General features: G+C 43.2%; 1 protein-coding gene across 1 annotated transcript in view; it reads right to left on the bottom strand.

Annotated features, from left to right (window-relative positions):
- Nucleotides 1–14889, bottom strand: part of GPR158 (G protein-coupled receptor 158) — a 162259-nt gene that overhangs the window by 123180 nt on the left and 24190 nt on the right. Inside the window, exon 3 of the mRNA XM_072154126.1 lies at nt 4928–5033. Coding sequence (XP_072010227.1) covers nt 4928–5033 — 106 coding nt within the window. The remainder of the gene's footprint in view (nt 1–4927; nt 5034–14889) is intronic.

The following is a 14889-nucleotide window of genomic DNA, read 5'->3' on the forward strand; positions in this document are numbered from 1 at the left end:
GGTGCTCCTGTGACCAACATCCCTAGTCGCAGGTGCACCCGTGCTCCTTTCCGTGCCCCCGGACCCCTGCCACTGCTCTCACATTCCCTTGATCTGGTGCTGGCTCTGACGGTCTTACGCATGTCCCCGTCCTCCTAGGGTGCGCTGCCTTCCAGGGATTTAAAGGGCCAGCGCTTCGATAATTGCAGCTGGCCGGCTGCAAATTCTGTCAAATTCCTAGCCCCTTCCTGTGTCCCCTGCTGGATCTTTGTGCCTCACAGTTCTAGAGAAAGCTTTATCCCCATGCCTTGCGAATGTTTGCTTTATTCCCATTGTGACCTTGTTCCATTCCTGACTCCGCTCCCCCGCTGCCTTGACCTTCGTCCTGCTCCTGACTCCGATCCTGTGCTGCCTGTCCTGACCTCCTGCCTGTCCCCGTCTATGATACTGTCTCACGATTCTGTACCTCGCCTTAGCCGCCACTGTGGACAAAGTCACACCTGTGGAATGAATGACCTGGTGGTACCACGCCACAACAAGCCCAACCCTCTTTGTGGCAGGGCTCTGGTGAAAACCCGGGTACCACTTAGACTCCGCTCCCAGGTGTCGGCTTACATCATTGTCCACGGTGGCCCAGTGGGTCCATTACCCCTGACCCTGGCACTTACCCAGAATCCTAAGTCCACACCACACTGGAATAGCTCACATCCGCTCTACATACACACAAGGGTTAACGCATGGATATAGTTTGTCCCGATACTTTGCATACAGGTCTATATGTCCCCATCTATTGTGCACAATTACCTTCTGTGTGATTAAACCTGTGAGATAAAACTGCGTTACTCATGATGGATCTGGGTAGGACGGGCATTGTTGTCACGGGCAGGAATGATAGATAACTGCTATTTATTTGCCTCCGATGTTTCATGCGTCATATGATTAATTCAGTCAGGCTTAATTCTCAAATTGATTCTGACCTTATTTTGCTGAATGAACTGACAATTCTGCGTATTGTGATGTTTTCCTATAGCATGAGGAATGGGTTTCCATAGCAACCGATCCCAGGTAAAATGATTCCATAACCTTGGTGATACATGACTTTGTATCCGAGCTATTGATATTTGCCTGGTTATACAGAGGGATGTCGACTAATGGACGTCCTTACAATGTCCAATTGCTTTATTCATAAAAAACATAAAATCCTAAGTGTGAAATGCAACATAAACAGAAGCAGGAATTTTAGATTTTTAACATTTATTATAATTGTCTGTTCAGAGAATTGTATCGCGTAGACGTTCTAAACACAGAAAAGCGAACTTAACTCATAATAACCTACTGTATGTCACAGCTAAAAATACTAACAACATTCTCCAAATAAAGGATGTAAGGCACTAAAGGAAATCTACCACCAGGAAGAAGGATTGTAAACCAAGCACACTGACATACTGGTGTGTGCCCCCTCTGGCAGGACCTGCTCTTATTTAAGCTTCCTTAAGAAAAAAAGGCTTTCAAAATTATGCAAATGAGCTTGAGGGGCTCCTTGCTCCATTAACACCTATGGAGTTGGGAGCCCCTCTGGCTCATTTGCATAATTTCTAAAGCCTACAAGCTAAAAGAAGAGTGGGTCAGTATATCAGTGTGCTTGGTTTACAGTCCTTCATCCTGGGGGTAGATATCCTTTTACATCTATGGAGCCTGGAGCCCAGAGCCCTCTAGGCTCATTTGCATCACTGTAAGCTTTTTTTTTTTTAAGAACCTAAAAGAGGAGCAGATCCTGCCAGAGGGTGCACACCAGTATGTCTGTGTGCTTGGTTTACAATCTTTTATCCTGGGGGTAGATATCCTTTAACATCTATGGAGCCCAGAGCCCTCCAGGCTCATTTGCATCATTTTAAGCTTTTTTTTTTGTTTTAAGAACCTAAAAGAGGAGAAGATCCTGCCAGAGAGGGTGCACACCAGTATATCAGTGTGCTTGGTTTACAGTCCTTCATCCTGGTGGTAGATGTCCTTTAAAGTCTCCTACATAGAGTATAATTATATCTAATAATGGCAACAAGCAGGTGTGTTTGCTGGCTTGTGTCCTAGGTACTTGGTAGGAGGTTTGGGTTCTCATCGGCACCAGTGACAAAAATTACAGATGTGTAAAAACATGTTTTTGAAAAACACAGCCTTAAAGGGATTTTACCATGTGCGATTGTTATCCCCTATCCACATTTTTTTGTATTGTATACAGAGGCTTTAAAACCTCCTCATTTTGCATTATCTGTTCAATAGAAGTGACTTGGTGGAGAAAAAGTTTAACTGTTTTTCCCACAGGGTTGGGGATAACAATCTGATTGGTGGAGGTCCCACAGTGGGCTCCCCGCCCCACCGATCACATGAATGGGGTACTGTTCTCACTAATAAATGGAGCAGCAGTTCTGCTGCTCATTTCAATAATAAGGGAGTGTCCAAATTGCTGGTATGTCTGCTACTCTCACAGACAGTAAATGGAGATACCCGAGCGCTATTGTCAAGTATTGAAGAGTATTGAATGGAGAAGCAGGACACCTGCTCGACCTGCATCCACTTCGATTAGTAAAAAAAATGTGACCTTTGTTCTCATGATTTATCTGGGTCCCAGAAGATGGAAAAATTGGATTGTGCTGCACAATTTCTAAGCACTGTTCTTGACAATTTCTGAACTTCCCATAGAATTGAATGGAGCAGCAGGACACATGCTTGTTCTGTATCTCCATGAATTACTGAAAACAGGACCTCTTTTCTCATGATCGGTGAGGCTCCAAGAAGTTGGACCCACACTGATTGAAGTATTATTCCCCAACCTTTGGATAGGGGATAACAATCCAATATTGCAGATTGTTTATCTGAACAATCCTTAAGCACTGATATTAACAATTTCTGAAACTTCCATAGTATAGAATAGAGCAGCAGGACACACGTTTGTCTTACATCTCCTTCAATTAGTAGAAACACGACCTCTGTTCTCATGATCGGCTCCCAGAATTTGGATCCTCACCAATCGGATTGTTATCCTCTGTCCATAGGATAGAAAATTACAATCCACAATTGCAGAGTGCTTTTCTCAACAATTTCGAAGCACTGTTCTTGACAGTTTCCAAAACGTCCATAGTATTGAATGGAGCAGCACGACATATGTTTTACCTGTAGTTCCATCAATTAGTGCAAACAAGATCTCTATTCACATGATCAGTTATCGGTGGGGGTCCCAGCAGTTGTACCCCTACCAATCAGATTGTTATCCCCTATCTTCTGGATAGAAAAATCTGCAGATTTTTGGTGTATTTTGGCTAATTATGTGACTGTGGTCTGCAAAATCTCCCAAACTCTCCTTCAGTTGCAGATATTTTTTTTTTTTTAAAAGTGTTTATTTTTTGTTTTTTTTTTTTTTTTGGAACATTTATAAGAACAACAGTAGTCCAACTTAAATACAGAGACACAATATCAGACATACATTGCGGCATCAATATTTTGACAAGAGTGGCGTGTCTTGGCCTTATAAACATAATTAGTCACAAGTATTGCTGCTAGATATGATACAATATAAATGTAATGCAACCGCGTCCCATGCTACCTACACACTCATACAACACACATACTACAACAACAACACCATACATTCACTTCCTCCCCCACCCCCCTCGACACATCAGGTGGGATTAAAAGTATTACAAATAAGAGTCGATACCCTTACACAGCAGTAAGCGGGGTGTTACACCACCTTGCCCAAATCAGATCAAATTTTTGTGGACAACCTCTGTGTTGATATACTATACGGTAGTGGGGTACAAACTTATTTATTAGTAGGATCCACCGCTTCAAGGTGGGGGTGTCCTGATCTTTCCATAACATTACAACTACCTTACGTGCATAATAAAGGGCAAATCTACAGAAGATCTTATCATAATGTCCATAAACTAACTCATTAATTATACCCAGGAGGCAAACTTTGGGTGACAGGACTCGGGGTATGTCAAAGTGTGAATGCAGAAATTCCATAACTGCGGCCCAGAACGGCTGGACCCTGCTGCAGGACCACACACAGTGGAGAAAGGACCCACTGGCAGCCTGACATCGGAAGCATGTGTCCTCCTCTATAACGCCTATACGATGTAGTTTTTCAGGGGTACTTCAGTTGCAGATATTAGGAGACATATGGATCAGCAAGTTCGAATCTGATTGGCTGGTTTTTGCTGTGGGAAGATAAACCACTGCCAGAGTTGTTCTCTACACAGGGCAGGCATTAGGGGCGACAAACTGGCCATTTGCCCAGGGTCCCCTGTCTTAAAGGGGCCCCTTGCATTGGTTCTTTTGTGAGCATAGGATATTTTGCTCTTCCAATACTCTCCTATCACCTAGCTATCTATTTATAATATACTTTATATTTATACATCTATAAATCTACCGGTATATAATATTTCATATTTATCTTCTATCATCATCTGTCTGTCTCCTATAACATTCTCCTACAGTCCCATATTACATATTACACCTTACCACTGTTTGTAACCTACAATTGTGCAGGGATAAAGGAGCCTCTTACTGTTACTGTTATAAAAACAGTTTTATTTTGAGACCCCGCTTTTAGTGTTGCCCAGGGCCCCATTTTGTATGAAACCGTCCCTGTCTCTACACACACGTCGATAACATACAGCATGTGTATAAGGTAGTTGTAAGATAAAGCTGTTGGACAAGCGATTGTTCAACCAACAGCTATATAATGTATATTGGGGCCTTTACAGTGTCAAGTAGTGTAGGCCCTTGGGACCAATTTATAAAAGAACTTGTCAAAGGGGCTCCTTCCTCTTTATTCTCAGGGTCTGTATTCTGCTATCAATATTTGTCAAGAAAGTCAAACCGATAAAAAAAATTTCAAAATTGTTTTAACACAGAGTATACATATCTTATATCACATGGTCTTTCTTACCTTTGAACTGTTATGTTGACATCTATGAGTGCCAGAAAACCATCCATCATTGGAGCATTGATCAACGTCCGTTTTCTGAAGATTGACATCCACTTTGATTACTCCCCTGCAAAATTAAAATATTCGAATGTTAAAGAGAGCACTCAAATGTATAAATTACTGTCTTCCTTTAAAAATGCCATAGTGTATTAGCAGGAAGTAATGTCACCATGAACGGTAATACAGGAAGTCTCCGGGTTATGTACCAGATAAGTTCTATAAGTTTGTTCTTAAGTTGAATTTGTCAAGAAGTTGGAACTGGTATATTTCATAGTTGAAGCTCCAGACAAAAAATGTATTGTTCCTGTGACAATTGGATTTTACAAATTTTGTGCTGTCGTGGGAACAGGGGTTATCAGTAAAACTTTATTATAGCCACCTTACAGCTGATCATTGCAGCCTGGGCCTGAAGTAACATCCAGAGACTTCACCAGAGGTCACAGTGGGAAGAGAGGTCTGTATGTAACTAGGGGTCGTCTGTAAGTCAGGTGTCCTTAAGTCGGGGACTAATAGGATAATAGGGGAATTACTGGTGATGTTGGCCTAAACTAAGGATATGTCCAAGGCTTAACTTGAGGGGGTGCTAAGGAAGTTGACCAGGCCAAGAAACATTATGGGGACCATAAGGTGCCTGTTCCAAATACAAAAAGGCCATAAATGTAAAAGTTTAATTTATAGCTGGAGAATTGGCACAGATTTTTCATTTTCAAGTTATGACTTGTGGCTTCCATTCATAACAAAAGTCCTGACCCTTTGCCAGATTCATACAATCATGGATCCTGAGAGTGCCCTATTAACCCGTTGTCTTATAATAGAGTTCATTGGGGCTCCACTGGATGTGATGTATTAACAACAGTTACAGTTTTGCTGTAACATGTGATGGAAGTGGTGAAGAAGTCTCGGAGAGTCTAATATCCATTTCCCGGTAGATCCTTGTAATAAATCAATTACATATAACACTAGATTGATTTAGTCTACTTTGCGTCTATTGGCAAGTTCCAGTCATATCTCAGCGTTATTCGAATTTCAATTATTTTTGCTGATGTCAATCATGGTTGGCCTCATTTTGTGACCACCACAAAAAGTTAGAGAGAAGCAACAATTTTTTTTGCATAGCTTGAATAGGTTTTCCAACCTATTGAACCTTGGGGTCATGGATACTGTTTGGACCACTATGCTAGGACCACCCAATGCCTATCCTGGTTGTGGGAAGTCTCTTCAAACCAGGGGAAAAGGAATTTCATCTAAGCATAGCGTTAAAGGGCCTAGACACTCATGTTCTCAGGGTAGGCCATAAATATTCTATCGGGGGCCTATCTTAGCTTGCCATTTGCTCCCGGTTGGCTGTAGTTAACCGGGAGCAAACAGCTTCCAGCCACTACTGAGGACTTGCATCCATCTTTACATATGAGATTCCTGACCGATCAGACATTAATGGTCTATTTTAATGATCAATGAACGTTCCTGATCGAAACCCTTTATTACAAATTACGCAAATATTAATATTATGAGTATCGTTATAATGATTAACATCGTTATCGATATCGGAAAAGGCTGAATAGGACATCATAATAATCGATTCCTTTAGTAGGAAACAATATCACTATTTTTCTAATCATTTTCTTTCCAGTAATTGGAAGAATGATCTGCCCATTACATGTTCACACTGTACGATCCTAACAGTAAAAACCAAAGACAGTCTTCCTGAAAAATGTTATTTTCTCACAAAGGAACAATAAAACCACACATTGGGGCAGATTTACTTACCAGGTCCATTCGCGATCCAGCGGCGCGTTCTCTGCGGTGGATTCGGGTCCGGCCGAGATTCATTAAGGCAGTTCCTCTGACGTCCACCAGGTGGCGCTGCTGCGCTGAAATCCCCCCGAATTGCACTCAAGTATACCGGCCTATTCCTAGTGAAGGTAATCCGATCACGTGCGCCAAAATCCCGGGGCAATTCGAGGGAAATCGGTGCAAAAACGGAAATATTCGGGTAACACGTCGGGAAAACGCGAATCGGGCCCTTAGTAAATGACCCCCATTTAGTTGTATGTAAAATGGCTACTTATCACATTTATAAATAGGACAATTTAGAGAATCAAGTAAAATTAGTAATGTTTCTTATGATATATTCATGTAAATTCATTTAAAAAAACATGAATTAGCCTAAAATTTGTAAGTATTCTTATCACAATGTACACAATAATGGAAATGAAAATGATTACACTTTAAAGGAGTTGTATAAATTAAAAGGGATTTTCCAGGACTTTGATATTGATGACCAAGTGTTGGACTCTAAATGAATCGATGGTGACCTATCTAAAAAGCTCATTAAAGGGGTTGTCCCAAATTTGATTGTTATGCCATATACAAAGGATCGGCTTTAGCCATCTGATCTATATGGGCAGTTGGGTCTCCACCGATCATGAGAATGGACTTCCAACAATCAAAAGAATGGGGGTCGTGTTCTCACCATATGAATCAAGCAAAGAAATGGTCGAGTATGTGTCTTGCTGCTCAATTCAGTGCCAAGAGCTGAGCAAGAGATGATACAAAAGTGACCTACTAAATCTTATTGAGGAGGTATCCTGAGTGTACAGTGAAATGTTGACTTTTATCTGAAGGGCCCAATGGTTGTAGTCATTTTCAATGTATGACCAGTCACTGGATGAAGTTTATATATAGTCTAATACAAAAAGCAAAGAGTATAGCTACATGAATTAATACCAAACACTATAGCATAACAGTTACATCCGTGCCAGCATTGTCTTCTGTCCGCAGAAGGCGGCTTAAAAGTTGTTGATTCTTCTCAGTGTTTTGTGTTTGTGAACTTTGGTTAGGTTTCTGCTGTTTTTGGACTGATTGAAATACGCCCAGCAACTCTGCAGCCCAGCCTTGTCCAGCAAGGGTTCCCAGAGTGGTGGACGGCCGATGCAGTCAGCATTTTGGGGTGGCGTCCAGGAACTCCTTTATGTATTATCAACATTTATTGAGTAGTAAAAGACAAACAAAACAAGGGTAATCACCCAACGCATTGGTCACGCAGGACCTAATTGAAAGAGCCATAGGGTACACAGATCACATTATGTGACAATAAATATTCATCATAGTGAAAACAATCATCTGGTTAACTAAGAGCGGTCTGTCATCAGAGACAGTAATGTTGTGAGAGGCTCTCATATGGATTTGTACTCTGTTTGGGTGTGTTATTACCAAAAGTAAGAAGAAGGGGGAGAGAAGGGGTAGGGAAAAGAAGGCGGGTGTAGGAAGGGGAAAGGAAGTCCTCCGCCACACATGACCATTTTGACCGCTTGGTTTAATCCCATCAGTGCTAAATTGTATGTTGAATCATTCTGCTCACAGGAATACATTTTGGAAAGCTGCTGAGTTTTTGTAGTCCTCCCAAGGACCCAGACCATGGTTGTCTTGTCAGGGTCCGCAGAGTCCCTGGCCACCATCTCCTCCATCTTTTGTATGAACCGGATTTCCTGCAGCCATTCCACCATTGTAGGGGGAGAAGGGCTTTTTCAGTGACTGCAGACGCCAAAAAGTGGCGAAGCAGACCTTTCTTAATCGAGGAGATGGTGCCCTGTAGGACCGAGAGGAGCACCAACTGCGGGGAAACCAGGACCGACTTACCAGTGACTGATATGTAGGTGTCAAACACCATTGTCCAGAAAGGCTGGAGTACTGAGCGACTCCTCCATATATGCAGGATCCAGGAACTCCTTGATATATCTGCCCAGTTCCATTACTTCTTGCTGGTCCTACTTGTCTCCTCATACATTTCCCCGTTTTATGCTAGTTATTACATTGCTATTCTCTTTATCCGGCCTCTACTATGTTTACACAACCTCTCTCTAGTTATTTGATTCTGCACTTTGCTGCCATCTTGGTTTTCACCATGTTGTACCCAACTCTGCTTGTTTGTATGTATCTATTGTTTATCCCTCTGTGTCCTTGTGTGAACACAGGTCTATGCCTGACTCCCTGTTAAGTCTCAGTGTCACCATCTAGCAGTAAGTAAGTTCTCCCTATCTACTTGCAGGGTCTCTCATGGTCTTTTAGCAGGTTCCTGATAGTGGGTTTGTCCTTATCAGGGCAGTATATCGGCTTCAGGCTGCTGTAGCCTGCAGCTACATCGCAGGGCAAGGTCGCCACCCCTTACCCAGCTGTTACCCAGCTTGTCCCAAGTCTGGTTGTGTTTGTGCTGTTTTCTGGACAGTTACCTGACAGTAATATTTCTGAAGTCGCCCTTTAAAAAACACCCAGCAAGATTATGTACATTGATTGAGTGTATTCCGCATTATATTAAACGTTCACAAACTAAAATTGTGAAGTTACCATGGGGACTGGCAATAAACTGCATCATTACACATCTGATGATAGAAGTTAGTGTATCTCCAACTTGTCAGGAGATTCATCATTTGTCTTCCCTAATCTAAGCGAGTATGTTCTGAAATAAGCGCAGAATGCCAAAACTTGTGTTCAGAAATGCAAATCTATTTTATACCGCAAGGACTGAAATAAAGCTAGTAATTACAGGAAATCCTATAATACATTGAGGCTGCACATAGCAGAATTGGGGACAGTCTGGAGTCAATCAATTATAGAGAAGTGATGGTGAACCTCGAGAGCACTAGTGCCCTAACTACAACCCAAACCCACAAAGTTACAATATGGCAATTGAGGCAGTGACTTATTACTAACTTCTCTGCCATAGTCTTAATTATATAAGGATCCTGAGGACACCAACATACTAAAAGAAAGAGGGGAAATTCGGGCATTTCTTTAGAGTTTAGGAAGACACTACAAACCTTGAATGGATTTTCCTGGAATTCTGGTAGGGGTGGCAAAAAAACTAAAGTGATCTTGCTCGGCCCTGGCTCCCGATTCCCATGTTGCAGCAGTACTCGTGCAGAATGGAAGTGCTTAGTGGTCACCAGGGGCGTAACTTGAGGGTGCAGATGTTGCGGTCGCAACCGGGCCCATGAGGTTAAGGGGACCCATAAGGTGTTTTTTTTCTCAAATGAGAAGACTAGCACTATACACCATACATTTTAGTCAGGGGCCTTGCACAGACTGCACTGGGGCCCATCAGCTTCTAGTTACGCCACTGGTGGTCACAGCTAATAATTCGGAAAGCCATGGTCTCCTCAGACCACAGGACGCCACTGCATCCCACAGGGAACCTACTGAAAAACCCCTTTCAGTGAAACCCACACAACCACACCACACTGGAAAAACACATAAATCCTAAACATTGAGCCCCTGTAAATGCACTATTGATACATTAGGGACAAGCTTTCTCTCCTATGGCCTTCCTTGGGTAAATGAAGCACCACACATATGACTTACACCCAGGAACTTCCCCACCATAGAAGATGTAATATCCTTCTGCATTTCCGTCCTCAGAACAGTGGTATTTATGTATCAATGGGGTTTGTAGTGTTGAAAAATCTGAGAAATCATCCAGTAAGGATCGGATGTTCGGCTTAAACCTACCAGCATGGTTGGCGAGCCTAAAAGCCCTGGAGAGTAGAATCTACAGCTATTTGGCTATAAAGTCTAGAAATCGGTTTTACCTTTTACAGAGATCCAATACACTGACTGTGGACCTATGCTTTCCCAACCTTCTGTGTTGATCATTGACGTAACGACTCGCCACTACTCTTCTACTTCCAGACCATTGAGTTCCTAATGGCTGTTGGACTCTGTTGGGGAGCACAGGCCAAACTTCAGATATAGGATGAGAATACGCTCTTCCTTCATAACCCACTTTCTATTAAGTTAAACTCGGGGTACATTTCGCCAAGACAAATGGTAAATGTGATTTATTTTTGTCTTTACACAAGGAATAAGATGCCATATGGTGCACACAGCACAGTATGATATAGCTGAGACTCCCCAAGCGAAATCTGTTGACATATATATTGATGATTAAAAACACACACAGAAGCTTATGCCAAACACATTTCATCTGTTACGGGGTGGAAAAAAAAGTAGTTTATTTTATCCTCAAAACCACAGAACTTGTCTAATGAGCTTAATTTACAAAAAAAATAACATAGAAAAATAGACAAGATGATATTTTAGCCAAACTAACCGGAAAGTCAGTTTAGTTTTATGCCTACATGGTCAGTAACTTCTCCAGAAACTTTGCATTTATAGTAGCAAAAATCTATTCAAGAAACTTTGTGATATATCTTAAAGAGGAAATGCTTCTTTCTCCACTTACTTGGCTGCTCTCATGCTCCATATCTTTCTGATAAAATTAGTTTGACTCTGAAGTCTCTGCTCAATTCCATCTTCTATGTTCTAGAAGGGGGAGGAGTAATAAAGAGCCACAGGATCATGTCTCCACCAATAAGCTCAGAGGTAATTGTATATGAATACGCAGAGGCTGTAGATGGAAAAACTGCTGGACAATGCAGAATACAAAACATAGAAACTTTGACCAGAAATGTAACAGTAAGATGTTACTGTCAATATGTATCAGTGTTAGCCTACAGCCATAGAGTGTTGGAGGGGGGGGGGGCATTTAAATGCCACTCTTCTTAAAATTTTACAAGTGCAATTTCCAACAGGTTGGACCTAAGGCCAGGTCTGTTATAGCCTCCTCTGGTTTTCTGGTGGAGATTATAGTAAATGCTGCCCACCCCAACACACCCAAAGTGGAATGCGGATCAGAAAAGAAAAACCTTCTATACAAGAAACTGGCAGAAAAGGCATAATGAATCTCCCCCTTTGTTTTTAGGTGGAAAACATCTAAAGGGTTTGACTCTTCCAAAGCAGGAAGTAGACTATGTCCTTATAAATGAACACCAGGTCGACAAGAGAAGTCCATTCACTGAGTAACAGCTTTGGCACAGGGCAAAAAACAGAACAGGGGCAAAAACCACATCACAGTTGTCAGGTTCGCTAGGGAGAATGCTGGGACTTCTGGTGGTGCCAGCAGCGTTCTCCGAACCCCGGCGCGTGTCCGCGCAAACTCCACCTCTCGTCCTGGGCAGCGGCTGCTAAGATCTCGCGCTGTCTAGGAGTGGCTGGGACTTGAACCTCTGCTTGGTGCCTGTTGTTCTGCACCGTGAGGGGTTAATTCCCAGATGCTGTCCAGCTCCTATCAGGTTCTGGAGGTGGAGTTCTGGCTGCATAAATTGCAGCTTCACTAGTCACCTGTGCCAGTGTTTGAAATCTCTTTCTCCACTCGCTTGCTGCACTAGGTTGTATTGCTCTGTATCTGTATTGTTGTTACCTCGGCTAGTTTTTGACATTGACTATTTGCTTACTGACTTTGCTATTGACGTACCCTCTCGTTGTGACTCCGGCTAGTTTACGATTCTTTTGTGTTTTATGTTGTCAGTCTGTTTGTATTTCCCTTCCCCCACTTAAACCAGCGTATTCCGAGTCTTCAAGTAGTCACCCCACGGTTTAGCGTGGGGGGGCTATAGGAAGGGACAGAGGCTGGGGCAAGCTCAGGGCACACTATCCCCTGTCTTTTGTGTACCCAATCCTAACAGAAACACTGGCCACTCACAGGTCTGCATCCTGTATCCGACCTGCTACATTTTCTCCTCCCATGGAGCCTTTGTCTGCTGTGGTCGCTCAGGTCCAGACCCTAACTCAGCTTGTTCAGGATCTAGCTTCCCGTCTCCAAATTCAGGAATCTATGCAGGTTCCACGGCAGACATCACCGCAGGATCCACTGCCACCCACGCCTGAACCTAAGGTTCCTCTCCCTGACGTGTTTTTTGGTGACCGTAAGAAATTTTTTTCATTTCGGGAGGGCTGTAAACTTTACTTTTCTTTACGCCCTCGTTCATCGGGCACAGAGATTCAAAGGGTGGGCGTGGTAATTTCCCTGTTGCGTGGGGATCCGCAAAATTGGGCTTTTTCTCTCCCACCTGACTCTCCATCCCGTTCTTCTCTTGACGCTTTTTTCTCTGCTTTAGGCCAGATTTATGACGAACCTGACCGCCGAGCACTTGCAGTTTCCCACCTTAGATCTCTGTGTCAGGGAAAACGGACAGCAGAAGATTATTGTGCCCAGTTCAGACAGTATGTGACTGACTCGCAATGGAATGACTGCGCCCTAAAAGACCAATTTATGTCCGGACTGTCAGACCGAGTACAGGACTTAGTCTTAGCTTATGCCGAGCCTCAGACATTAGATGATGCTATGACTCTGGTCATCCGAGTTGATCGTCGCCTAAGATCCAGGCGATCACCTCGGGTGTCCTCTGACTGTCAGCCAGCGGCCAATCTGTCTCCGGGTAGTCCAGAATTGGAATCCATGGAGCTGGATAGCATCTCTCCTGCACAGCGGAAGCAACATCGAATGAGATGTCATCTTTGTTTCTACTGTGGAAGTCCTGATCATCAGGTCAACACCTGTTCCAAGAGGCAGCAGCAGGAAAACTTCCGCTCCTAAGCAGTAGTCGGGGGGACTGCTTAGGAGCTCAGGTACTCCCAATTGTGTCTAGAATGTATTTACCTTGTACTATTAAGTTTCAGTCTGTTTCCTGCACTGGTCGCGCCTTTTTGGATTCAGGTGCTGCGTCTAACTTAATTGATTATAATTTTGTCTCTCAGTTTCGCATGTCATTGATTCCATTGTCCACTCCTATCCAGATGTCGGGTGCGGATTTGACCCCTCTACAGGCAGGGTTGATTAAATTCCGAACCCCGCAGATAAAGCTTATGGTAGGAGCTATGCATGAAGAATGGTGTTCTTTCCTAGTTATGGAAAACTTGTCTGAAAATGTCATTCTTGGTCTACCCTGGCTCCGGATCCATAATCCGGTAATTAATTGGGAAACTCTGGAGCTGGTTCATTGGGGTCCTCACTGTAAGGATCACCTGTCCAGAGTTTCATTATGTACAGTAGTGGCGGAAGATCAGAGTCTTCCAGGTTTTCTCTCTGATTACTCAGATGTGTTTTCAAAACCCTTATCCCAAGTACTTCCTCCTCACAGGGAGTTTGATTGTAAAATTGACCTTCTTCCTGATGCTAGATTGCCAAAGGGTCGTATATATAACCTGTCAGTACCAGAACGGGAGGCACTGAAGAGTTATATTGATGAGAGTTTGGCAATCGGACATATCCGTCCTTCTGAGTCGCCCACTGGGGCCGGGTTCTTTTTTGTTGAGAAAAAAGATGGTGGTTTACGGCCGTGTATTGATTATCGAGAATTAAACAAGATAACGGTAAAAAACTCAGGTCCTCTCCCCTTGATCCCGGATCTCTTAAATCAGGTTTCTGGGGCCCAAGTTTTCTCTAAATTAGATCTGAGGGGCTTATAACCTGATTCGAATCCGGGAAGGGGATGAGTGGAAAACCGCATTTAATACACCTTTGGGACACTTTGAATACCTGGTTATGCCCTTTGGTTTGAGTAATGCCCCAGCGGTTTTTCAAGGGTTTATGAACTCCATCTTTCATGATTACATCGGTGTGTTTATGGTGGTTTATCTAGACGATATTTTGATTTTCTCTCCTGATATGGTTTCTCACCAGCAACACCTCCGCCAAGTACTTACCAGGTTGCGCAAAAACCACCTCTTCGCTAAGCTGGAAAAGTGTGTTTTTTGCGTCCAGAAGGTTTCCTTCTTAGGCTATGTGGTGACTCCCTCTGATGTACAGATGGATCCGAGTAAGGTTCAGGCGCTCACGGACTGGGTTCGGCCTACCAATCTTAAGGCCCTACAACGTTTTTTAGGTTTCGCTAACTATTATCGGAACTTTATAAAGAACTTTTCCGTGATCGCCAAACCCCTCACGGATCTAACCCGTAAGGGTGCTGATCCGAACAATTGGTCCCCTGCCGCTTGCTCAGCGTTTGAAACTTTAAAAGCGGCATTCTCGTCAGCCCCAGTCTTGGTTCAACCTGACCTCTCTCTACCGTTTGTTGTGGAGGTGGATG

The sequence above is a fragment of the Engystomops pustulosus genome, chromosome 5, assembly GCF_040894005.1.
Source record: "Engystomops pustulosus chromosome 5, aEngPut4.maternal, whole genome shotgun sequence".
Taxonomy (NCBI): domain Eukaryota; kingdom Metazoa; phylum Chordata; class Amphibia; order Anura; family Leptodactylidae; genus Engystomops; species Engystomops pustulosus.